The sequence below is a fragment of the Mixophyes fleayi genome, chromosome 8, assembly GCF_038048845.1.
Source record: "Mixophyes fleayi isolate aMixFle1 chromosome 8, aMixFle1.hap1, whole genome shotgun sequence".
NCBI lineage: Eukaryota > Metazoa > Chordata > Amphibia > Anura > Limnodynastidae > Mixophyes > Mixophyes fleayi.
Genome location: NC_134409.1, coordinates 24,946,690 through 24,971,300, shown reverse-complemented (window position 1 = coordinate 24,971,300; position 24,611 = coordinate 24,946,690). Strand labels below are relative to the sequence as shown.

Here is a 24,611-nt window from a genome sequence, read left to right as displayed (position 1 = left end):
GCTCAAACCACTAAAGTTGAAAAAAGTAGCCAATCAGAAAACTCCACTGTATGGGTGACATGAATGTCATTGTACCTGAAGGTCAGTGGGAGGTCATGTGATAGAACCTTGGTCTGCGGCTCCAGCTGCCCATTCTCCACTTTGATAACATCTGGTTTGCTCTTCACGCCCATGGAATGACCCTCCTATGGGGAGTGGAGGCAAATGTTATTTGAGCATAGTGTAAACTATGGATCGCTGTTCTATAAGGATCAATGTTACGTATGGCTCTTACAGCAACAAATGTTCCACCTAGCGGTTCCTGACCTTTAAATTGCCAAGAACTGCACACTGCATCTCAATATTTATTTGACTTTAGCTATTTAAAAGCTCTCTGCAAGTTGCTGGTACTCACCATACTAAGTTCTCGTGTTCTCTTCCCGATCTCGCGCTCCACTTGATGCAGCTCAATACTCAGTTGTTCATTGGACAACATGCTGGACCACTTGGCTGGTGGTGGTGGTGGAGGGGGCTGCTGCTGACTTCCTAGAGACGACGACTCTCTCTGCACGAGCATGCGGTTACTTGCAACCTAGAAAATATTTAATCCATTAAAATACACACAAAAGTAAACAGAACAATCAGCATTGGTCAGATTGGTTGCTTTATATTTGTGCTATCTGCAAGCTATTAAATAAATGCATAAAAGATGCTCACCAAACCACTTCCTCCCTAAACATCTATACAAATGTTGTGCTAAAATGGTATCTCCAACTTAAAGAGTACCTCCATTCAGTGATGAGTTGCCATAAAGTAATCCTCTATTCCCAGTGAATGTGGTCTTTTTATAAAAAATACATGCATGTGCCTTCTTCATTCCAGTGCCTGTGCACACACAGGTCTCCTTCCATCATTCCAGCGTGCTCTAGCACACACACAGGTCTCCTTCATTCCAGCGCGTGCTCTCGCGCACACACACACACAGGTCTCCTTCATTCCAGCGCGTGCTCTCGCGCACACACACACAGGTTTCCTTCATTCCAGCGTGCGCGCGCGCACACACACACACACACACACACACACAGGCCTCCTTCGTTCCAGCGTGCGCGCGCACACACACACACACAGGTCTCCTTCATTCCAGCGTGCTCTCGCGCGCACACAGGTCTCCTTCATTCCAGCGTGCGCACACACACACACACACACATAGGCCTCCTTCCATCATTCCAGCGTGCGTGCACACACACACACAGGTCTCCTTCCATCATTCCAGCGTGCGCGCGCGCGCGCACACACACACACACACACACACACACACAGGTCTCCTTCATTCCAGCGTGCTCTCGCACACACAGATCTCCTTCATTCCAGCGTGCTCTCGCGCGCACACAGGTCTCCTTCATTCCAGCGTGCGCACACACACACACAGGTCTCCTTCATTCCAGCGTGCTCTCGCGCGCACACAGGTCTCCTTCATTCCAGCGTGCGCACACACACACACATAGGCCTCCTTCCATCATTCCAGCGTGCGTGCACACACACAGGTCTCCTTCCATCATTCCAGCGTGCGCGCGCGCACACACACACACACACACACACACACACAGGTCTCCTTCATTCCAGCGTGCTCTCGCACACACAGGTCTCCTTCATTCCAGCGTGCTCTCGCACACACAGATCTCCTTCATTCCAGTGTACTCTCACACACAGGTCTCCTTCATTCCAGTGTACTCTCACACACAGGTCTCCTTCATTCCAGTGTACTCTCACACACAGGTCTCCTTCATTCCAGTGTACTCTCACACACAGGTCTCCTTCATTCCAGTGTACTCTCACACACAGGTCTTCTTCATTCCAGCGTACACACACACACACACACACACGCCTCCTTCATTCCAGCGTGCGTGCATGCACACACACAGGCCTCCTTCATTCCAGCGTGCGTGCATGCACACACACAGGCCTCCTTCATTCCAGCGTGCGTGCATGCACACACACAGGCCTCCTTCATTCCAGTGTGCACACACACACACACAGGCCTCCTTCATTCCAGTGTACTCTCACACACAGGCCTCCTTCATTCCAGTGTACTCACACACAGGTCTCCTTCATTCCAGCGTGTGCGTGCACGCACACACAGGCCTCCTTCATTCCAGCGTGCTCGCGCGCACACACACACAGGCCTCCTTCATTCCAGCGTGCTCGCGCGCGCACACACACACAGGCCTCCTTCATTCCAGCGTGCTCGCGCACACACACACACAGGCCTCCTTCATTCCAGCGTGCGCGCGCACACACACGCCTCCTTCATTCCAGCGTGCATGCGCACACACACACAGGCCTCCTTCATTCCAGCGTGCGCACACACAGGCCTCCTTCATTCCAGCGTACTCTCACACACAGGTCTCCTTAATTACAGTGTGCTCTCGCACACCCACAGGTCTCCTTCATTCACACACACACACACACACACACACACACACGCCTCCTTCCTTCATTCCAGCATGCGCGCACACACACAGGCCTCCTTCCTTCATTCCAGCGTGCGCGCACACACAGGTCTCCTTCCATCATTCCAGCGTGCTCTAGCACACACACAGGTCTCCTTCATTCCAGCGCGTGCTCTCGCGCACACACACACAGGTTTCCTTCATTCCAGCGTGCGCGCGCACACACACACACAGGCCTCCTTCGTTCCAGCGTGCGCACACACACACAGGTCTCCTTCATTCCAGCGTGCTCTCGCGCACACACAGGTCTCCTTCATTCCAGCGTGCGCACGCACACACACACACATAGGCCTCCTTCCATCATTCCAGCGTGCGTGCACACACACAGGTCTCCTTCCATCATTCCAGCGTGCGCGCACACACACACACACACACACACACACACAGGTCTCCTTCATTCCAGCGTGCTCTCGCACACACAGATCTCCTTCATTCCAGTGTACTCTCACACACAGGTCTCCTTCATTCCAGTGTACTCTCACACACAGGTCTCCTTCATTCCAGTGTACTCTCACACACAGGTCTCCTTCATTCCAGTGTACTCTCACACACAGGTCTCCTTCATTCCAGTGTACTCTCACACACAGGTCTTCTTCATTCCAGCGTACACACACACACACACACACACACACACACACACGCCTCCTTCATTCCAGCGTGCATGCACACACACAGGCCTCCTTCATTCCAGCGTGCGTGCATGCACACACACAGGCCTCCTTCATTCCAGCGTGCGTGCATGCACACACACAGGCCTCCTTCATTCCAGTGTGCACACACACACACACACACACACAGGCCTCCTTCATTCCAGTGTACTCTCACACACAGGCCTCCTTCATTCCAGTGTACTCACACACAGGTCTCCTTCATTCCAGCGTACACACACACACACACACACACACACGCCTCCTTCATTCCAGCGTGCATGCACACACACAGGCCTCCTTCATTCCAGCGTGCGTGCATGCACACACACAGGCCTCCTTCATTCCAGCGTGCTCGCGCACACACACACACAGGCCTCCTTCATTCCAGCGTGCGCGCGCGCACACACAGGCCTCCTTCATTCCAGCGTGCGCGCGCACACACACGCCTCCTTCATTCCAGCGTGCATGCGCACACACACAGGCCTCCTTCATTCCAGCGTGCGCACACACAGGCCTCCTTCATTCCAGCGTACTCTCACACACAGGTCTCCTTAATTACAGTGTGCTCTCGCACACCCACAGGTCTCCTTCATTCACACACACACACACACACACACACACACACGCCTCCTTCCTTCATTCCAGCATGCGCGCGCACACACACAGGCCTCCTTCCTTCCTTCATTCCAGCGTGCGCGCACACACAGGTCTCCTTCCTTCATTCCAGCGTGCGCGCGCACACACACAGGTCTGCGCAAACACACACACAGGCCTCCTTCATTCCAGCGTGCTCGCGCACACACACACACACACACACACAGGTCTCCTTCATTCCAGCGTGCACACGCACACAAAAACATACAGGCCTTCTTCATTCCAGTGCGCGCACAGACACAGGACAAGGAATGGAACGATTAAATCTACACTAAAACCAAATAGTGGCGATTGTTTTCTGCAGAAACAGGTGCACAAAGAATGGGGGAAATCAGACAGGTATTTTTTTTTTTTAATTCTTTAAGACAGGTATTATTTTGGTGATAAACTCTTAATGGAATTTTTATTCAAGACCTTAAGTTCCACTTAGTTGTTAAAGAAATAAACCTAAAAGCAAACTATATAAAACATACGTCAGAAAATGTGAATGATTTCCTGTAAAAATTTAAACTCCAGTTAAATCTAGATGGCTCCCGTACCTCTATGCCTCGCATCTGAGTCTGCTGGGTGATTTGTTGGTTCAGCTGCTGCAACTCCATCCTGAGCTGATCTCTCTCAGACGTAGGTAAAGGCTTGGATATACGATCTCTGCAGGAGATAATGGATAAGATGCAATGAACAGGACTGTATAAGACTTTTCTTTTACTATGCACAATTCTCCTTAGCGACTTAGTATGTCCATGATTACAAATTACTAGGAATATATGTTTATATGTCCAGTTCTCATTTCTAATATTACATTTGGCAGAAAATCATAGGTGTGCAATGCTAAATATCTCAACTGAAATCAAATAACAGAGAGCACTATAAAGGTGACCTTTACATACAGAACAAAGGGTTTAGCATGTTACATTGTACACCACAGGGAAGAGGAGTATAATATTCAGAGGTTGGAGTGTGGTACATACCGCTCACTCATTGGAACCTGAGAAGGAAGGTTTTGATGGGGTGAATATGGAGGACCTCCCAGGTTGCTGTATAAACTGTAATCTGCAACAAAAATAAATGATATAAACACACTAGATGAAACAAGTGGAAAGCTTAAAGGACCATTGGAAACTGAAAGAATTGATTCAATATGATCATGTTGTCATGTAACGCACACATAGATGGATTCAAGGCATTACAGGACCAGCATCCACACTACAGAGTAGGGTACTCTATCAACATTTCACACTCAGATTGACTACAGTTTTCTTCAATGGACTTGAACACAGTGGACACATCCAACTCAGTATATGGGCTGAAATATGCATTTTGGGACATAAAACTCTGCGGCTGTGGAGCTCTTATAGAACGCAATGAGTAGTTTACCTTTAGTGGTACTTTAAAATATTTTAAATTGCATGTATACTTATTAGGTTAGTGTGACTGGATCACTTATAAATAACGTATGGTATAAATTTATTTAGCGGAAAAAGCACAGGACGCTTATTTATATAATTGCCAACGCACTTATTTTTTATATTGTGTATATTTTGATATAGGAAATCGTTATTTCTGAGACCAGGGTAGAAAATTATTTTTTTCTGTTTCAACTATATGTAGCTTTCTTTTATTTACATCTTTAAAATAGGAGTTATAGCAACTTATGAGTAGCAGATACCAGCTGTCCTTGATCACAGCTTAGCTTCAGGAATTTATTTTAATGTGGCAACTTACGGTATGGTTGACCCCAATTGTGTCTTTAATTAAGTTGAGCTTAGTGGAGGGATAACACACTTTAGACTGTATATTAAGTTACCCTGCACACCGAGAAAATGGAAGAAACACCAAACTTCGGTGTCATGTTTCTCGCAGACTCTACTCTACATAATATCTGACCCAAACGTAAAAAAAATGTGTAATGCTGCAGAAAATCGGATATGTGGCAAATACTTTTTTTCAGCTCTGTGGGCATCATATTTCTTTTTTTTAGACCCAAAAACAAAACAAAACGCACCAGTAATGCTGGATTTGGTAGCCGCACCTTGGGCTGGCAGTATCATATGGCCTGGTGGCTGATACAAGGCCTTGGAGGTGCGTGAGATGGCACCAAAACGGGATACTGTGGGCCGGTCACCAAACGGAATGAGATCATCCTCGCCGGCATCAGTGGCTCTCCGCTGGAGCTCATGGCGCTGATCCCTTAGGGCTTTACTGTCAACATTCTGAGACACAAACACAAATTTGGTTAAAAAAGAAAGGTAGATTCATAGGACTTCTCAACCAAGACTGGACACAAATTGGCTCCCAATACTCAGTTCTATAATAAATCGTCATTCTATCTGGAGGAAAGTGGATTCTGACTTATCAAAGCAATGTAGTCTATTCTATAGATGTACTTTCTACTATTATATAAAAATAGCATTGTTTCACACTAATTAGTGGAAGTATTTATTTTGTTTATTTATTCTCAGAAACCACTGTGGCTTCCCTACACGAGAAGTCACTTGCTTCATCCCGCACCCCTAACAGGTTATGTTTTGAGGATTCCTGTCTGTCACCTGTTCATGATTAAAGAAATCCTGAAAACATGAGCTGGTGTGAGTGCGTGAGGACTGGAGTCAAGAAACTGAATTATCAGTTATTTAAATAGATGAAATAGCAGGTCTCCCTCTCTATGTAACGCCCAAGCAGTCATGAAGATACAAGTTCGTGACTACGGGGGAAGGGGGAGCAGTTGGCAGCTTTGAAGAGGATATGTAGGTTGCGCGTTATTTGTGGCACCTCTATTCTGCTAAACAAAAATAAAATAAAAAAGTCCCTTCATACCAAAAAGTTGGACAGTGCTGCCAAAGATGGCGAGGATGAGGGGGGGGGGGGGGTGTTTCAGCAGCAAATCAACTATTCGGATGGCTGATCATCTGCATGTTCCAAAGATTGTCCATTAATGGATCAGTGCTCAGAACGGAAACAATGACCAGTTTTGTTGTGAATCTGGTTGAGAGTTGCTTATGATCAATGACTCATGAACTTTTCACAACATAAAACAGCATAAAACTTAGAAAACAGATTGTTTGCTGAGGGAGGGCAAGACCGTCCTACTTACTGATCCTTCCACACCGCCTCCAGCAGAAACGTCTTTGGGTTTGGCGTCTTTGGTTCCGATGTAGGAACCAATTGTGTCACAGGACCAGGGAGAGTACTGGCTGTAGTCATTGCCTTTGTACTTCCCGGATACCTTCAGTTCCTCATCAAGGTACTAAAGAAAGGAAAACAAGCAAACAATTGCGGATGCGTAGAAGTAATATAGTAACCAAAGCTGAAGTCCAAGTTATACACCCCAGTCAGCCAAGTATTTATGAATCCTCACCTCGTCTGGATGAAAAGGGTGAGGCAATGTGGGTGAAGGAGCAAACGGTGGTGGGGAGATCACTTTCCTTTCCTCTAGTTGAGCCATGATCTCCTTGCGACGGCGGTGAAGATCATCAAGGCTGGGGTGGGGCTGTGATTGATGCTGGGGAGGCAAACGGCTGTAGGTCTCCTGCAATGTAGATTGTGAACATTGAAATACTTCTATGCAAAACATTAAATATTATACCTTGGGTTCAAACTAAGCAAAAATATCAAAAACTAGTAACCTATAATGAAATAAAGAAGAAACACCTTTTTTTAAACTATATATAGCAGTGGTTCCCAAACTTTTGCAGTTCGCGGCACCCTTAGAGTCTCCAAATTTTTCTCAAGGCACCCCTCCAAAATAATTATTGAGCAGTCCTGTTTTAGAAGTAGTTGGGTCAAAAAATTGTAATAAGTATTTAGGTCAGGACAGAAATACTTATTTAGTTGATGCAAAAATGCCCCCTCTGCATCCAGACACTCTGCCCCCTCTGCATCCAGACACACTGCCCCCTCTGCATCCAGACACACTGCCCCCTCTGCATCCAGACACACTGCCCCCTCTGCATCCAGACACACTGCCCCCTCTGCATCCAGACACACTGCCCCCTCTGCATCCAGACACACTGCCCCCTCTGCATCCAGACACACTGCCCCCTCTGCATCCAGACACACTGCCCCCTCTGCATCCAGACACACTGCCCCCTCTGCATCCAGACACACTGCCCCCTCTGCATCCAGACACACTGCCCCCTGTCACGCTGTGGCCCCCTCCACTGCCCTCTCTCACGCTGTGGCCCCCTCCACTGCCCTCTCTCACGCTGTGGCCCCCTCCACTGCCTTCTCTCACGCTGTGGCCCCCTCCACTGCCCTCTCTCACGCTGTGGCCCCCTCCACTGCCCTCTCTCACGCTGTGGCCCCCTCCACTGCCCTCTCTCACACTGTGTCACCATCCTCTGCCCCGCTGTCACCATCCTCTGCCCCGCTGTCACCATCCTCTGCCCCGCTGTCACCATCCTCTGCCCCGCTGTCACCATCCTCTGCCCCGCTGTCACCATCCTCTGATCTCTGTCCCTCTCACTCTGCCCCGCGCCAGCCATAAAAAAAAAAAAAAAAAAGAACACAGAAAATTACTAATCCGTCAGGCGCCGGGACCCAGCAGCCTCCTCTCTCCCGCAGCTTGTTAGTGACCTCGATATTCAGTGACAGCTGCTGGGGAGAGGAGGCTGCTGGGTCCCGGTGCTCGACGGATTGGTCAGTTTCTGTGTTTTGTTTTTTTTATGGCTGGCCCGCGGAACCCCAGTGACAGCGCCGGGGCACCCCTGGGAGCCGCGGCGCACACTTTGGGAACCGCCGATATATAGGATATTTATCAGGTAAAATCCTGGACTTTTATATGCAGATGTTAAGAAAAAAATTCAATAAAAACACAACAAAAACATCCCACACAAAAACAAATAAAAATAAAGCAGACATACCCTATTATAGGGTGGTCTTATGTGTCCTGGGTGAGGACTCACTGGATAATAGCCTTCTACTTGTTGGTACCGCTCTCTGGCTTCCGTCACATAAGGGGAGCCACCAGTGGGGGGCATGTCCAGTGGCACAGGACTGGCACGCACCATTTCTTCTCTCTGGTAGGATTGCGGAGCAGAGGGGTATACACGGCGGCCATCGTAGTGTGTGGTGTACATAGGCTGGCTCATGGCAGAGTACTGTTGAGTGGGTGCCCCGTACTGCGTGCTAACAACCCTGTCTTGTAAATAGGGAGCATAGTGGTCGAGGTAGGTAGGGGTGGATTCAGGGGCAGATGGCTGAGGTCTCACATAGCGTGACACAGGCTGAGGTGGGTAATAAACATCTATAAGCAAGAGAAAAGAAAGTACACATTAGAAACAATGGCAAATATAAAATGCCAGAAATATGGCAAAAAAATAAATAAAAAAATCTAAAATTAAAATGTAGTGTTATGTGCAGTATTGAGAAGCTTTCCACCAAGTCTGATTCTAACAAGGCATAAACAAAACATTATATGGGCATGCAATGAAGTGAGGATTATAACGCATGAGTCGTTCATACAGAAACATCCACGATGACGTTCCCATCATCCACGCTTCAAAGCCAAGAGGAAAGGAGCAGAGCGAGTTCCTGCACTGCTTTCCATATGTGTCACGTATGACCTCTGCTTACACGCCCCAGGAAGCACTCTCCTGCCTGGACAGGGCAGGTAATGCTAGCAGCACTAAACTAGAGAGACGAAATGAGAAACTGAAATTTAAGTGACTTACTTGGTGGGTAGGTTACAGGTTCAAATGGAGGACCCCCTCCTCTAGGGTCTGGGTAAAACATATCAGTCTGGGGAGGAGCATAAATTTGGGAGCCTCGTGCCACCATATGGATCTGCTTAGACACAGGCAATGGGGGTAGATCACCGGAAATGCGCTGAGAAGTTTGATGTGAGCTGACAGGTAAGGCAGGCATGGATGACTTGGGGACGGAGTCAAGCCTAAGGAAACAACAAATAAACATTCGTACCTTTATTATTCACAACGTAGGTTTTACATGACATAAACCGACGTAAGTATTCCATACCAAATTAGATTCTTCAGAATCATGGATGCACGCTACAACTTATAACATATTACTAGCACTGGTTACCAAACAGGAAATAGAACAAGGCAAGGGAAATAAAATGGCATACGTACAATTCAGGGGGAGAGCCTGGGCTGCTGTTGCTTAGATGATCCAGTTTGACAGGCTTCAGTCCAGACTCATAACCAGAGTCTGTGCCCCGGGAGAGTAGCTGTGTCACAGAGTTCCCTGACACAATGCCGTTAGGAAGGCTACCTTGCTTCCGGCTAGGTAGATCCATCGAGCCATCATCAGAATTTAATGAGCCAGTGGGTAATCCTACTTCATTCAGCTGACCGAGTGATGCACTCAGTGGGCGCCGAGGAACCAAGCGCTTGTTCATTTTTCTAAACCTGGTAAAGAAAATGGTTTTGAATTTAAAAACAAAGCTACTAATACAGCCCTTTTAACTTCTAATTACCATCACCATACATCAATGTGATCAAAATGCAATGAAAATACCTCTATGATACTTCAATCTAAATAAATTAGCAAGCACTTACTTCTCCAACTCCTCTTGAGAGTGAGCAAAGGTGCAGCTAGCCCCACGGGGGCAGCCCCCTCTCTGTTTCATGTCCCTGCACATGTAGGTCTTGTATTTGCTGTGCTGTGGAGGCTGTGACAAGAGATGGAGAACTTTAAAGTCTGATACAAAAAGGTAAACTGCAATATCCCATCAAAACAATAATCACTGCAACCCACTGGACTTAGAAACCAATCAAATGTCCTGCACTGATCGACAAAATCACTACACAGAGCAATGCCCCAGACACGACGACCATCTATACATACAGAAAAAAAATGATATAATTATGTACACATACACACACTTGTGTGCAAAAGTTTGGCCACCTATAGTTAGATTGCACGTTTCACTAAATTTCAAAATAAAAAAAGAACACAACCACTGCAGAGCACAAATATAGCATTTCTGCATATACATTTTAGTGCACAATTACTATAAACTGGCAGTACTAAGAAAAAGAGGAACGTGACAAATGTAAAAGTTTGGGCACCCTTCCAGAAAATTCATTAACACATTTTTTTTTCAATTTTTAAAGGCCTCAAAACTTGACTAGCTTGTTAGGTCTTAAATTATTTCCGATGAAGATCATTCCAGAGTTAAATATTCTGTATGTCCCTCCCCCTCACAGGATGAAAGAGAAAGCACGATTTAGCTATGCATTTCTAATGCTTTTTTTATTGCGCTTTTACAAATATCGTACGCGAGTCGTCAATTAATGCATTAAGTCACGACCAGTTCTAAAACTCTGTAATCAAATTTTAAAATGCAGTGGTGGGCCCTGCGCCATTTATTCTTACTGCACCTATTCTTAATGCACTTTAAGGGCTAGATTTACTAAGCTGCGGGTTTGAAAAAGTGGGGATGTTGCCTATAGCAACCAATCAGATTCTAGCTGTCATTTTGTAGAAAGTACTAAATAAATGAAAGCTAGAATCTGATTGGTTGTTATAGGCAACATCCCCACTTTTTCAAACCCGCAGCTTAGTAAATCTAGCCCTAAATGTTTAACGTGTGAACAGTGCAGAGAACAAGAAAAGAAGAAGGTGTGTTTAAGCCCTGACACGAACCTCTCAGGATCTGTGCCTACGACCACGGGCTCCTCTATGCAACTTACTGAGGACTTGAAAATAAACATAATTGGTTTGAACCTTGCACCTCCCCATTCTTCTCTTTTTTTTTAAATAATAAATTCCGAAAGCAGTAACTTATCAGAATCTGTGATTTCTGGCAAAGGAGGTGTTACCAAGAACTGACTGATGAGGTGCTCAATACAAATGTCATTCTTAAAAGTCTGCAGCGCCTCTGTCACTTTGACATTCAGTGAAAAGGGCAATTTGACCAGGAGTGCTCAAACTTCTGCGTCCTGATATTTGACAGTTACATACGTTGTAGGCATCAAGCCCAGATTAAAACTACGGAACAACTAAATTACAGTCTTCAGGTGTCTATGAAAAGGTTTCAATTAGCAACACATGACATTTAACAAACAAAAACAAACAAAGCACAAGAATCATGTATGTCAACGTGGCACAATTCCAAACATTTTAAGAATATTTTTTTTCGTTTTTTATCCCCTGACACACAAGGGGATGGAGAAGGAAATTTGCTACTTTAAAGGATCCAGACCTTCTCCTCAAATTTCCTTTCCTGACTTTGGAATCTTACTGAGTATATTTGTAAAAATGATTTGCTCAATAATCAATAATTTGCATGTACAAGGTCAGGGCTGGAGAAGATTGCTGAGGGGGGAGGGACAGGACGGGACTGGGAAATGTGTCTACAATCCTCCATTAGAAGCATCCAGCAGTCATTCTGTAGGCTAGTTCTTTGTGACTTTGTCAAACAGCATTGCAGTGAACATAAATTACAAAGGAAGTTTAGTTTCTTACAATATAACTACCAGTATATTCTCTATATTGTCTCCTATTTCCCACTTTCACATTACATCCATACCTCACCAAAATTAATCTATATTCCTCACACTCCAAAGGACTGGTCCTAGCCTACACCTTTGTGAATCTTACTTGGTAAGTAAATCCATTTACTAGTTCACTGCATTGGGAATATGTAACTACTTTAGATATTTAAATACAGCTTAAACCAGGCTGTGATTGTGATCCTGCAGCAAAGCACATGTTCACTAGTCTTTCCAAGAAATCAACTTTTGTAGCTCTTGCTGTGGTACCTGAATTATGTGGTAGCTCCGTGCCTCGCTCACCTGCTGCTGATCAGTCCCCTTCTTGCTGTGGTTCTGGATGTAGTCAACCAGCCCATGCACAACAGTCTTCACGGCCACTAGGCCGTTCTCTAGCTGCTCCCACGTTGGAGGTGGAGCATCTGCAAAGAGAAGACAGGCTTTACAAACAAAGAATATGGGCTCTGATAGAACAAGTCTGACTGCTTAGGGTTAATGATCTTCGGCAAATCAGCAACAGGTTATAACAGGCATCGCTAAGCACTGTACCTGCATACCAGGGGGACGGACAAAATCTATTAAATGGCATCTACATTTAAAAGTGATTTTGCCCAATTAAGCACATTATGCTGGCTACAACCACATCCTGGAATAATTCCAGGTTCTCTAAATACAATTTCTGAATGAAATAATCTGCTGAAAGCTCAAACACATTACTGCTTCTATTTGACAAACAAGTTGTTAAGGACTGTGTTTCCATTGTTGCAGACGTTGCTATGGACAGCCTGGATGTCACATGGCAGTAACATGTTGCTGACTTTTCAGAAGACAATTTTAGGCAGAAATCCTATTTCAACTTCCAGGAGTATTTTCATTAACTTATAGTATCCAGTAAGCATTTTAATTAGGCATAATTTTACAAAGGAGTTTCCGTTTAAAACAAAGAGTATTCCATAGTATTAGTGGATCCATATCTATGAAAACTACAGTATGGGTGACCTTCCATGTTGCATTGTCTAGTTTCTATGTCGACCAGGATTTGACCAGCCTCGTTGATACTAACTTACCAGGGCTTGGATCAATATTTGCCAGCAGCTCCAAGTGAGGTCGTAATCTGTTGAGGTTGGCAGGGTCTCCAGTCCTTTGCAGAGCAATGGTCAATTCCTGGACACTCTGAGCAAACGAGGCTGGGGTCTGCAACTTAACAAAACCTTTCTTGTAATAAATTAACTAGCCAGTAGCTTTGTTTATCAAATTAGAACATAAAATATAAACAGACTGCCACTGAACCCAAATGTTCAGGGCCAAAGAGTAAGTACTATTAATGGATAACACAGAAGATGCTTGTAGAAAACATTTAGGTGCCAAGATAAGGTAAAGAAAAAAAAAAGGCAAGAGCAGGAATGAGGCGGTTACCTTGTCAATTATGGACTGCATATGGGATTTGTGAGACTGATCCCCGTACAGAAGCGAGGACCACTGATCGGGTGCAATGCGCAGGCCAGCCTCCATAGCAATCTGCACAATCTGAGAATCATGCTCTCTGCGCAATGCTTCATAAGTGCGAAACTCCTCCTTTAACTGCATCAGAGAGGAGTCCTCATCACGCTTTGTCACCTGCAATTGTAAGACATCTGTTCTTACAACGGGAATATTTTGTTTACATACACAACCTATCATTCCCTGGCATCCTATGCTTGGCTCAACTGCATATAAACAGGCTTATCAAATATGATATAAATATAGATCTATAAATATTATCACATTGGAGCCACGCAAGATCACCACACTTGCCCTGTCCGCACTCGGCGACACGCAAGATCACCACACTTGCCCTGTCCGCACTCGGTGACACGCAAGATCACCACACTTGCCCTGTCCGCACTCAGTGACACGCAAGATCACCACACTTGCCCTGTCCGCACTCGGTGACACGCAAGATCACCACACTTGCCCTGTCCGCACTCGGCGACACGCAAGATCACCACACTTGCCCTGTCCGCACTCGGCGACACGCAAGATCACCACACTTGCCCTGTCCGCACTCGGCGACACGCAAGATCACCACACTTGCCCTGTCCGCACTCGGCGACACGCAAGATCACCACACTTGCCCTGTCCGCACTCGGTGACACGCAAGATCACCACACTTGCCCTGTCCGCACTCGGTGACACGCAAGATCACCACACTTGCCCAGTCCACACTCCGTGCCACGCAAGTACAACACGCTTGCCCAGTCCACACTCAGTGCCACGCAAGAACAACACGCTTGCCCAGTCCACACTCAGTGCCACGCAAGAACAACACGCTTGCCCAGTCCACACTCAGTGCCACGCAAGAACAACACGCTTGCCCAGTCCACACTCCGTGCCACGCAAGAACAACACGCTTGCCCAGTCCTGATTTGGTACCACAAGATCAGCAAATGTGTCTTCCCATAAATACTCTGGTGGGGAGAAGGGCCACAGTTTTAATGATGTTGACAAACTAAACATACTTCATACCTTAAAGCAAGAGGCTCTGTACAACAGCTGGACAACATGCCCAATGCTAGTTTTCGAGGCTTGTGGAAAGCGCGGTTCCAGTCTTTGCACCACAAACAAAACCAGGACTTTCCGAGAGAGTGCAGATCCATCTTCCAGAGCCAGGAGGACAAGCTTTAGGGCTTCTTCCTGCATGGCTAAAATGCAGATGGTTTCAGTTATTTATAAATGTCCATCTCTCTAGCTAGCTTTGAGAGAGATCATTTTCTTTTAGCTCATGTAATGGTCAGGAATCTAGCCTTAGAAATGCATTGCAGCTGCATGTTTAACAATAAGTGTACACATTTTCAGGTGAATATATGGTTTATGTTGGTGTACCTGGTCCCAGGAACTGGCAACCGCGGGCACGAACAGCCGCCCACAGGTTGGAGGAAAGTTGTTGGGGATTCTGGTGTTGCAGGATAAGCTCAGTGACTGTTCTCTCTCCCAGGGAACGGGCTGCTCTCATTGCTCGGATTCGTCCCTCCTCTTCCACCAGCTGGCAATGAACAAGAGTCACCAGTTTCCTCTGCATAGGGCGGCTCAGCACACTCTGTGTGGTGCTATTTAGACCGACACCTGGAAGAGTAGAAGGGAACATTATTGTAATACAGTAAAAACACTTCCAGTCTCATGGTCTTTCTTCATTTAATAGCATCATTTTTGTTATACTTGTGGTGATGTGTGACAGAAGTAACAAGAGAGACTAATTGGAATGCAATTAAAATAAATCAACCATTTACATGTTTAAGTAAATGTGCATGGCATACACAAAAGCTGGAAAATATAGAATATACAAGAGACGACAACATATGTAGAAATTCCTGTAAATAATTGAAAGAAAAAAAAAAGTACAGTTCCGATGTGTATTATTATTAAGAAATAATTCACCTCCTACTGTAGATTATAGATATAACAATTAAATTTAGAGATCCACGACCTGTATGAGCACGTAGCCTGGTGCGCCTTTATATGTCATGGAACTCATGAGCAACTCTTAAGTCTTAATTAAGAGCAATTCATTTACATCAGGGGGGCACATTAATTCATTTATCAACACTAAGGGGGGTATTCAATTGTTAGCGTTAGCGGGGAAAAACGAGCGCTCAAAAAATCTTAGCGTTAATACGGTAATCACTCGCAGAATTTCAGCTCGCTGCTCCCTAAGCGGCGAGCTGAAATTCCGCGAGTAAACTACCGTATTAATGCTTTTCTCGCGCAATATTACCGTATAAACGGTAATATTTTTGGAGCGCTCGTTTTTTTCCGTTAACGCTAACAATTGAATACCCCCCTAAGGTTCTAAATTCTAGAAATAAATAAGTCTGACATAAAATACTGAAAAGCAGCTGGAATGGGCACATTGTGCAATATTTGACAGATGGTGCACCTAGTGGGATATTAGGAAGATTCACCTTCTCATAAACACTACTGTTTTTAATCTATTTTGTGACACTCTTAGGTCACAGGTGATCTGCAAAACTTACGAAATTAAAAAAAAATATTCCAATTTATTAAGCAAAGTGAGAGACAAAACTCAACATAAAAAAACACCCATTAATCAGGTTTAGGTATTTATATGCCCAAAAATGATGTAGTACATTCAGCAGAGAGCTGATAATGTATCTGTAGTGCAGTCCATAAAGACCTTCTTATAATCAAATACCAGATACTTGAACACACAAACTTGAAATAAGACCAGAAAATATATTGGTTGTATTATTGAAAATATTTCATAAAAATGTGGCAAAAGTAATAGAAAGTGACAAGGAAAATAAAGTAGTTTGCAATATATTATAATTGTCTGTTCCTTTAAGCACAGAAAGGTACATTTATAAAAAATAAAAAAGCGTACAATTAAATGTTATTTTAAATAGTCTTAAAATAAGTCTTATTAAAGATCCACACTAAAAAATGTCTCAAATCTGTTGAAATCAGATGACAACTATCCACAGGGATCGAAAGCACCATTTTTAGGAAAGATTTTTAGTGCAATCAATATTCCCACACCAGGTACAGAAATTTAAACGAAGACCTGCCTAATTATTCTTAGTCTCAGACGCACCGTGAGGGAGAAAAACAGGTCTTTCTGTAGCTTATGCACTGCAATAGCACTTGGTGCACTTGTACCAGAGATCAAGGGAAACAACAATTGGTAAAAACTGTGCAGAAGGAAATTAAGACAAATAAATATGGAAGAGTCCTATGCTGTTATAAATGTACCTTATTGTGCAGTGAAGGAGGAGGGGGTCTTGAAGTAAAGGAGATGGCTGCTGTCACTATGGCTGTTTTGTGCTTTTCAAGTCTTCCATATATATTCTTTAAATGGAAAATACACTTTAAAAAGCAGAGTTTAATTTACCTTTTCAAATGTTTAGATAAAAATGTTATGACCAAGGATGTTCACAGGAAAACCTTAATCATTTTTTAAATAAACTATATGTTGTTATTTTTCCCATTAGGGGAATCCTAAAACATGGGCAGGTGGCAGTAATTGAGGAGAGGGCAGAGATACCATCCGCTACACTCGGTTTTCATTCTCTAAACTTTACCAGAAATATTTTAACTAGAATCAGATCTTTTTGTTAACAGTTACCAAATTCATACGGGTATCAACTGAGTTTCCTAGAATATTGCAGTTAAGGAGTCTGATTATTGGATCTAATATGGAAACACCTGACATCTGTATTTTCCAAGCGGTAAAAGCATATCTAGAACGACGGTGCGGAGGTTATGGGCATCAACAAAAAGTAGCCCATATGCAGCTCTAGTGTCAATGTATTTAGTTGTCAGTGTAATACAGGGACACTGGTCTTACCTCTGGCAGTACTGAGGGGCTTCAGGTATAATGCCAACTCTTCCACACACTTTCTGGCCTCCTCATAGTGCTTGGTGTCCTCCGCTCCGCTGCACAGAGTGATTGGCTGCTGATCAGGTACCTGCAGAATAAGCACAGATATGATAAACAGGAAGTACCTGACACTACTAAAGCTTGTCCATCACTCTCACAAGTTATGAATTGTATATGTAGGAGAAGATTCGATTAGAAGCTACGTGCCGCTGGGCTGTGCACATTGCCAGCTATTACGGTAAGGAATCTCCGCTCATTTTCCTGTGCACCTCTTTGGGGTGGGAGGAAAAATGAGCGTATATTTCTGCCTGAACATTGAGTCAATGTGTATCCACGTACTGTTTTGGAGACATAGTGCTGAATTAAAGCTCCTCCATAGCGTCTGAAGTGTAGAGTTCATTGCCCAAATGGTGCAGTTTAGTATAGCTGACAAAATACAACTAAACATTATACTAGGAAATATTGTCATTAAATCCTGCCCCTCAGTATTTAGCAGGGAGCCAAACTGTGCATTATAAGCCAAGACAATGCAGCTCAAGGACTAGAGATGGTAGATCAGAAGTGGACAACAAGTTTACAAATGATTGACAGCCTTTATACCAGAATGTTATATATAAGGCAAGGCAAAGGTAGATATGAATCACAAATACATAATCTATACCAGAACCTAGGTAGTCACAAATTTTTAAAGAACTTACTTGAAAGTAACATTCCTGGACAAACCATCAGATGTACGATCACTTCAGAACCTAATTACCTACCAGTAAGGTGACAGTACACAGGTGGCTCTTAAGCAGTTAAAGAACTGCTTAAGAGACACATATTCACATACTGTTTAACTATCCCATCTACAGAATATGTCTGTAAATTAATTACTAAATCAAGAGCTTTGTTGGTCACATAAAATGTAGTATAAAAAAAAAAGGGTATTTATGTACTTACGCTAAATCTCTTTCTCTGAATCCATCTGAGGAACACTGCTACAATGAGGTTGAATGAGGGTGCAGGAGTTGGCACTTAAACAGTTAACTAAACTTGCTGCTGACTCCTGACCTCTGCAACCCCTACCAGCATCAGTGTAAAAAAAAGCCCCAAGGAAAAGAGCAATCAGCCAAGACCATACAGCAGAAGAGCAAAAGGGAGGGAACGCAGTGTCCCCCAGATGGATTCAGAGAAAGATTTAACGTAGGTACATAAATCCCCTTTTCACATTCATCCACTCTGGGAGATACTGCTACAATTGGGACACACTCGGGAGGGAACTCTCCGATAGCCCCGCCCGCAAAACACTGCGGCTGAACCCTGCGTCGGCTGACGCAAACACATTAAACTGATAGAACTTCGTGAAGGTATGCACAGAGGACCAGCTGGCCGCCTGACACAGTTGATCCGCAGAAGTCCCATGGCGCGTGGCCCAAGATGCCCCCACAGAACGAGTGGAATGAGCAGTGATGCTTGCCGGCACAGGCCTGTTCAAGCTCACATAAGCCTGCTTGATCATGGACTTGATCCACCGAGCAATGGTTTGTTTGGAGGCTGGCCAACCCCTGTTTTGGGAACCTTCTAAAACAAAGCGAGAATCCGTTCTCCTAGAAGAATATGTTCTATCCACATTAATTTGCAATGCTCTAACGACATCCAAGAATGCAGGAAAAAAAAAACGACTCAGATGGAGATGAACCACCTTTAAAAGCCGGAAGCACAATATCTTAATTAATATGGAATCCTGGCACAACCTTATTCAAGAACAAAGGAACCGTCCTTAGTACAGCCCTGTCTTCATGAAAAACTAGATATGGGGCCCTGCATGACAAGGCACCCAACTCTGACACCCTGCGTGCAGACGCTATGGCCAAAAAAAAAACCCAAAAAACTTCCAGTACCAAATTCAAATGCAAGGGAGCCAAGTGCAGAATATAAGGTGGTTGAACCCGTAACACTCCCTGGAAAGTAGTACAAACGTCCGGAATACTTGCCAATCTTCTCTGAAAAAATACTAATAGAGCAGATACTTAAACCTTCAGAGAAGACAGTCAAAGCCCTGCATCCAAACCTGTCTGTAGGAAAGTCAACAGACGGGATAATTTGAAAAAGTCTGCTCTGGAAGAGTGCCGTTCACACTATCTAATGTAAGCTCGCCAAACCCTGTGATATATACGAGCTGAGGAAGGCTTACACGCTCGCATCAAGGTTTGCACAACCTTTTGCGAGAAACTCTTGGATCTCCAGATGCCGACCTCAACAGCCACGCCATTAAAGCCAGATGGTGAGAATCTTGATGCTAAAACAGCCCCTCACTTAGTGGGTCAGGACGACGAGGAAGGGCCCAATCCGGTCCGTCCGCCATTTGTAGAACGTTGCAGTACCAAACACGTCTGGTCCAATTCGGAGCCACCAGGATTACCGGAAGACCTCCCAGACGAACCCGCCTGAGAACCCGTTGAATCATGGGAATCGACGGAAAAAGATATCCCAGTTGGAATTCTCAGTCCATTGTCAAAACATCCACAGCTAGCGCTTGGGGGTCCCTGGTTCTGGAACAAAACCTGGGAACCTGACAATTGTGTCTGGATGCCATTAAATCCAGAACCAGCCGACCCCATCTCTGAACACACACCTGAAAAACCTGAGAATAGAGGACCACTGCCATGGAAGGAACGAATGCTTGCTCATGAAATCCGCCTCCCAATTCTCGACCCCCGGAATGAAGACCAGCGAGATGGCTGGAACAAAAGCTTTGGCCCAGGTGAAGATCTGGTTTGTCACCTTCATGGCCTCCACACTCTTTTTTCCTCCCTGTCGGTTTATATATCGTGTTGTCCGATTGGAGACGTATCGGTCTTCCCTGTAATCGAGGATGCGCACCCCGAAGGGCCAGAAGCATCACCTTCAGTTCCAGAATATTGATTTGCTGGAGGCGGATCCTACCTGTCCACAGACGGAGACTGAGAACTACAGCTCCCCAACCATGAAGGCTGGCATCTGTAGTTACCAGAGTCCAGAACCAAGGAACAACGGATCGTCCCCGTCAGGTGGCTCAGATCCAACCACCAAAGAGGAGAGAGAGACGAGCTTCCGCTGAAAGGATCATACGTTGACTATCGAGTTGAAGAGGAGATCCTGACCACTGCCTCAGAAAATCCCATTAGAATCTCCGAGAGTGGAATTGACAGCATGGAAGAGTCTCAAACGTGGACACCATGTGTCCCAGAAGCTTCATGCCTAAAATAATGGAAGGACGTGACTGACACTGGAGCATTCTTACCACTTTCCTTAACGTACAAGCCTTCGGTTCCAGAAGGAAAACTTTCTGACACCTGGTGTCCATTAGAAGACCCAGAGAGATCATTCTTTGAGAAGGAACTGAGACTTGGGATAGTTTATAATCCAACCATGTTGTTCCAAGATCCGAATGACGAGACTCAGTTGTTGTTCTAGGACTAGCCAAGACGACGCTTTGAGAAGCAAGCCATCTAAGTACGGCACAATATTTACCCACAAATTTCTCAAGTGAGCTGCCATTACCGCCATAATCTTTGTGAATACTCTTGAAGCTGTTGAAAGTCTGAAAGGCAGGGCCCGGAATTGATAGTGGGAATTTCCCATTGTAGAACGCAGAAGAGACTGATGTCCATCCCAAATCGGAACGTGGAGATAAGAGTCTTTGATATTGATAGATGCTAAAAATTCTCGATGATCCAACCCCTGGATGACCGACCAAACTGATTCCATCCGAAACTAGCTAACCCTGAGGAACTGATCAGCCACTTCAGGCTGGGAATCGGCCGGAACGAGCCGTCTGGTTTTGGAACCAAAAAGAGTATGGAATAGAAACCCTTTTCCTTTTGAGACTCCGGCACCTGACATATCACTCTCGCGGAAAGAGATGCAACCGAAATGATCATTGCCTGTCTTCTTTCCAGATCACTTGGAAGAGAAGTGTGAAAAAAAATGTTGAGGAGAGGGTCCTGAAAGAGAGAATTCTAACAGAAACAGAAGCCGCAGCTGAAACCGCCGAAGAAATGGACTCTGCGTTCTGTGCTGCCTCATACAAATAACCTGACCCCTCTTTTAAATGCATGGCTAACGGGAGAAACTCTGAATCCTGTAACCCCAGCCCAGGATTCCATGGCTCTAGCAACCCATGCCGAAGAAAACATGGGTCTGAAAGATGAACCTGCAGCAGAAAATATAGACTTAAGACCACTCTCTATTTTCCTGACCATAGGGTCCTGAAAGACAGCTGAACTCGACACCTGTAATGTGGTATGGCTAGCCAACAAAGCTACTGGCGCGTCTATTCTGGGGACCTGTTCCCAGCACGCCGCTTCCTGTTCCTGCAAGGGGTATAGATTTGCAAATCTACGCAGAACAGAAAATTTTCTATCCAGCTGTTTCCAATCTCCCTCAGCTATCTCTGTGAGCTCCACTAAGGAAGGAAAACATACCACCTTAGGTCTTTTACGAGTGAACAGACCCTGGTTCAAAGGACTCTGCTGCTCTGGTTCTACCAGATCCAATGTCTGACGTACTGCCATAACCAGATCCTAAGTACCCTGGCTTCTTACTGACTCGTCCCAATCACCCAACTGGGTAGAATCTGAATCCTCAATCACTTCCCCCTCTTCTTCAGAAGACCCCTCTGAATCTGACAGAGAAATAAATGTGTGAGAGGATTTCTGTTTGTTGTTCCTAGGTGTTACCATACTTGGAGATTCTAACAACCTATTCAAGCGGTCCAATCTCTTTCCTAGGGAAGATGACCAAGCTGGCTCTACCTGGGCGGGTCGAGGGGACATAGAAGTAGTCTGAGACATGTCCCCTTACGTAACCTGCGAAACAGCCATCACATTATCTGCCAAGTTAAATGGGACAGACCCCATAGGGGCTCCTACTGCCATGGTCGCGGTCTCAGTCTGTCTGTTAATAAGCTGAGCTAACAGATACAAACTGTGCCAGCAAGGAAACCCATGCTGGCTCCTCCACTCTCACTGCAGCGACCCCCTGTGCCTGCGCTCCACTGACTCCCACTTCACACTGCGCGCACACAGCCCCCTGGTCCTGTTGACCCACAGGAAGTTTGGCAGCACATTTAGAGCAAGCATAAAACTTTACTTTAGTGTTTTTACCTTTATCAGACATAAACACAATTTTTATTTTTTATATTTTTTCACACAGTCACCACACAGAGTGAAATAAAATGTATTACTTGCTTGTCCCAGGCTATTGCCTACAAACAGTAAAAACTTCTGTTTTATGTGTCTCAAAGATGTCCGATTACTCACTTAGAGAAATCTATGTTAAAACTCTAAGTGTTTAAACTGAGAATAACATTTTCCTATATAAAAAAAAATATAAGGAAAGTTCTACAATCATAAACCCTCTCAGGGGACTTAGCTGAAGGATGGTCAAAGAGGGAGAGAGTCAGCCACAGACGAACTTTAACAGAGTGTACCCAGTCGCTTCGGAAGGTACCAAGTGTTGGGGGAGCCTCTCACAACAGTCTCCTCTCTACACAGTCCGCAGAAATCTCCCTCCAGGTCCCAATCCGATACCAGAGAATAGCTTGTCACTACTCTGATCAGAACCACCACCTTCCGACCTATCCTTCTGGCTGCGGAGATCCAAGCCCCCCCTTCGCCTCAGCGATGGACATGGTATCTCCCTTAATGGCCTTTCACCTGACAGGACTCGGCGCTCTATGCCCGTGGCAGCACGGACCTGACGGGAGGAAACTGTGACAGCCTGCAATCCTACGGCTGTCACAGCATAAAGGGATGTGCACCTGATGAATTTTCAGAAGTCCACAATACAGAGCGCTATCGCGTCCCACTACAGATATAAGTGCTGCCAGCAGCACTTATATCTCCTCACTACCTAATAAAATAACCAAGAGTTAAAATAAAAATAAAAACTACACTAATCTAGCAACAAGTACTGGACAGTACCAGACAGCCTAACTCCTTGGGCACTTAAACTACACGGAGGCTGGCAGAGGTTGCAGAGGGGAGGAGTCAGCAGCAAGTTTAGTTAACTGTTTAAGTGCCAACTCCTGCACCCTCATACAACCCCATTGTAGCAGTGTCCCCCCCAGAATGGATGAATGAGAAATTAAGATTATTTTAATGGCTTCCTGTTCAGCAATAAGACATTTTAATTGTGAACCAGCATGGAAGTGCCAGACTAAGGCCATCCTATTCGTTCTTTAGGATAAAGAGATTTTATAGAAATACAATATTTGTTATGTCATAGTAAACCTAAAATCCATGCAGCTTTACATGTAACAGCTACAAGTAACGTACACATAATCTATGAACCTCACTAACAGGCCAGACAGACGTCAGTAAGTGATCTGGCCAGTAATCTGTCACTTCTACAAGTAGGCTATTTTGTGTGGACATCTTTTTGTGACTTATCTTCGTCTATAAATTTCCAGCTTTGTAAACCAGAGCTTGTGCAGGGGGAAGGGGGAAGGGAGGCAACCCAAACAGCCTGGAACATAACAAGCCCAATATTGTATTTCAATAAGGCTTCCTCAGGACAGCATCTAGTCACTATAAATATCATGGACACATGAATCAAATATTAATATTAGCAGACACAGTGATGACTGAGTGCAGAGGGTGTACAAAGCCAAGCAGGGCTTTCCTAGTTGTATTTGGTATTTTACATTTTTTAATTCATCTTGGACACAACAACTGTGGTTATATTCACCCTCAGAAGTGGAGTTGGATCAATTAATATAAGACTTTCATAAAGGGAAAGGTTTCTATTTTCACATCTAGTTTGCGCAGTACACAACTGCGGAGATTAATGGTCTAGCCGTCCCTACAAACGTAGGCTTACTATCTCTTTGTTAAACAAGAGATTTATATATGTGGTATTCGATCCTTAATGAGATAAATAAATCACCCTTGTAGAGAAGAGCAGGAACAAACGCTACCCATTCTACCATGAGCAATATGCTCCACATAGAGCACCACAAGGCTTT

General features: G+C 44.9%; 1 protein-coding gene across 4 annotated transcripts in view; it reads right to left on the bottom strand.

Annotated features, from left to right (window-relative positions):
• The window catches only part of RC3H1 (ring finger and CCCH-type domains 1), a 59,237-nt gene that overhangs the window by 6,162 nt on the left and 28,464 nt on the right, over positions 1–24,611 (bottom strand). Inside the window, exons 3-19 of one of the 4 annotated variants that reach the window (XM_075182166.1) lie at positions 17,588–17,708; positions 15,109–15,348; positions 14,752–14,927; positions 13,663–13,863; positions 13,314–13,446; positions 12,517–12,668; positions 10,309–10,421; positions 9,880–10,158; positions 9,463–9,680; positions 8,653–9,035; positions 7,149–7,319; positions 6,885–7,037; positions 5,796–6,003; positions 4,762–4,843; positions 4,333–4,441; positions 395–571; positions 76–185 (exon numbers count right to left, since the gene is read on the bottom strand). In XM_075182166.1, the coding sequence (XP_075038267.1) occupies positions 76–185; positions 395–571; positions 4,333–4,441; positions 4,762–4,843; positions 5,796–6,003; positions 6,885–7,037; positions 7,149–7,319; positions 8,653–9,035; positions 9,463–9,680; positions 9,880–10,158; positions 10,309–10,421; positions 12,517–12,668; positions 13,314–13,446; positions 13,663–13,863; positions 14,752–14,927; positions 15,109–15,348; positions 17,588–17,708 (3,026 nt within the window). The remainder of the gene's footprint in view (positions 1–75; positions 186–394; positions 572–4,332; positions 4,442–4,761; positions 4,844–5,795; positions 6,004–6,884; positions 7,038–7,148; positions 7,320–8,652; positions 9,036–9,462; positions 9,681–9,879; positions 10,159–10,308; positions 10,422–12,516; positions 12,669–13,313; positions 13,447–13,662; positions 13,864–14,751; positions 14,928–15,108; positions 15,349–17,587; positions 17,709–24,611) is intronic. The other 3 variants (XM_075182168.1, XM_075182169.1, XM_075182167.1) reach the window with 3 other exon arrangements.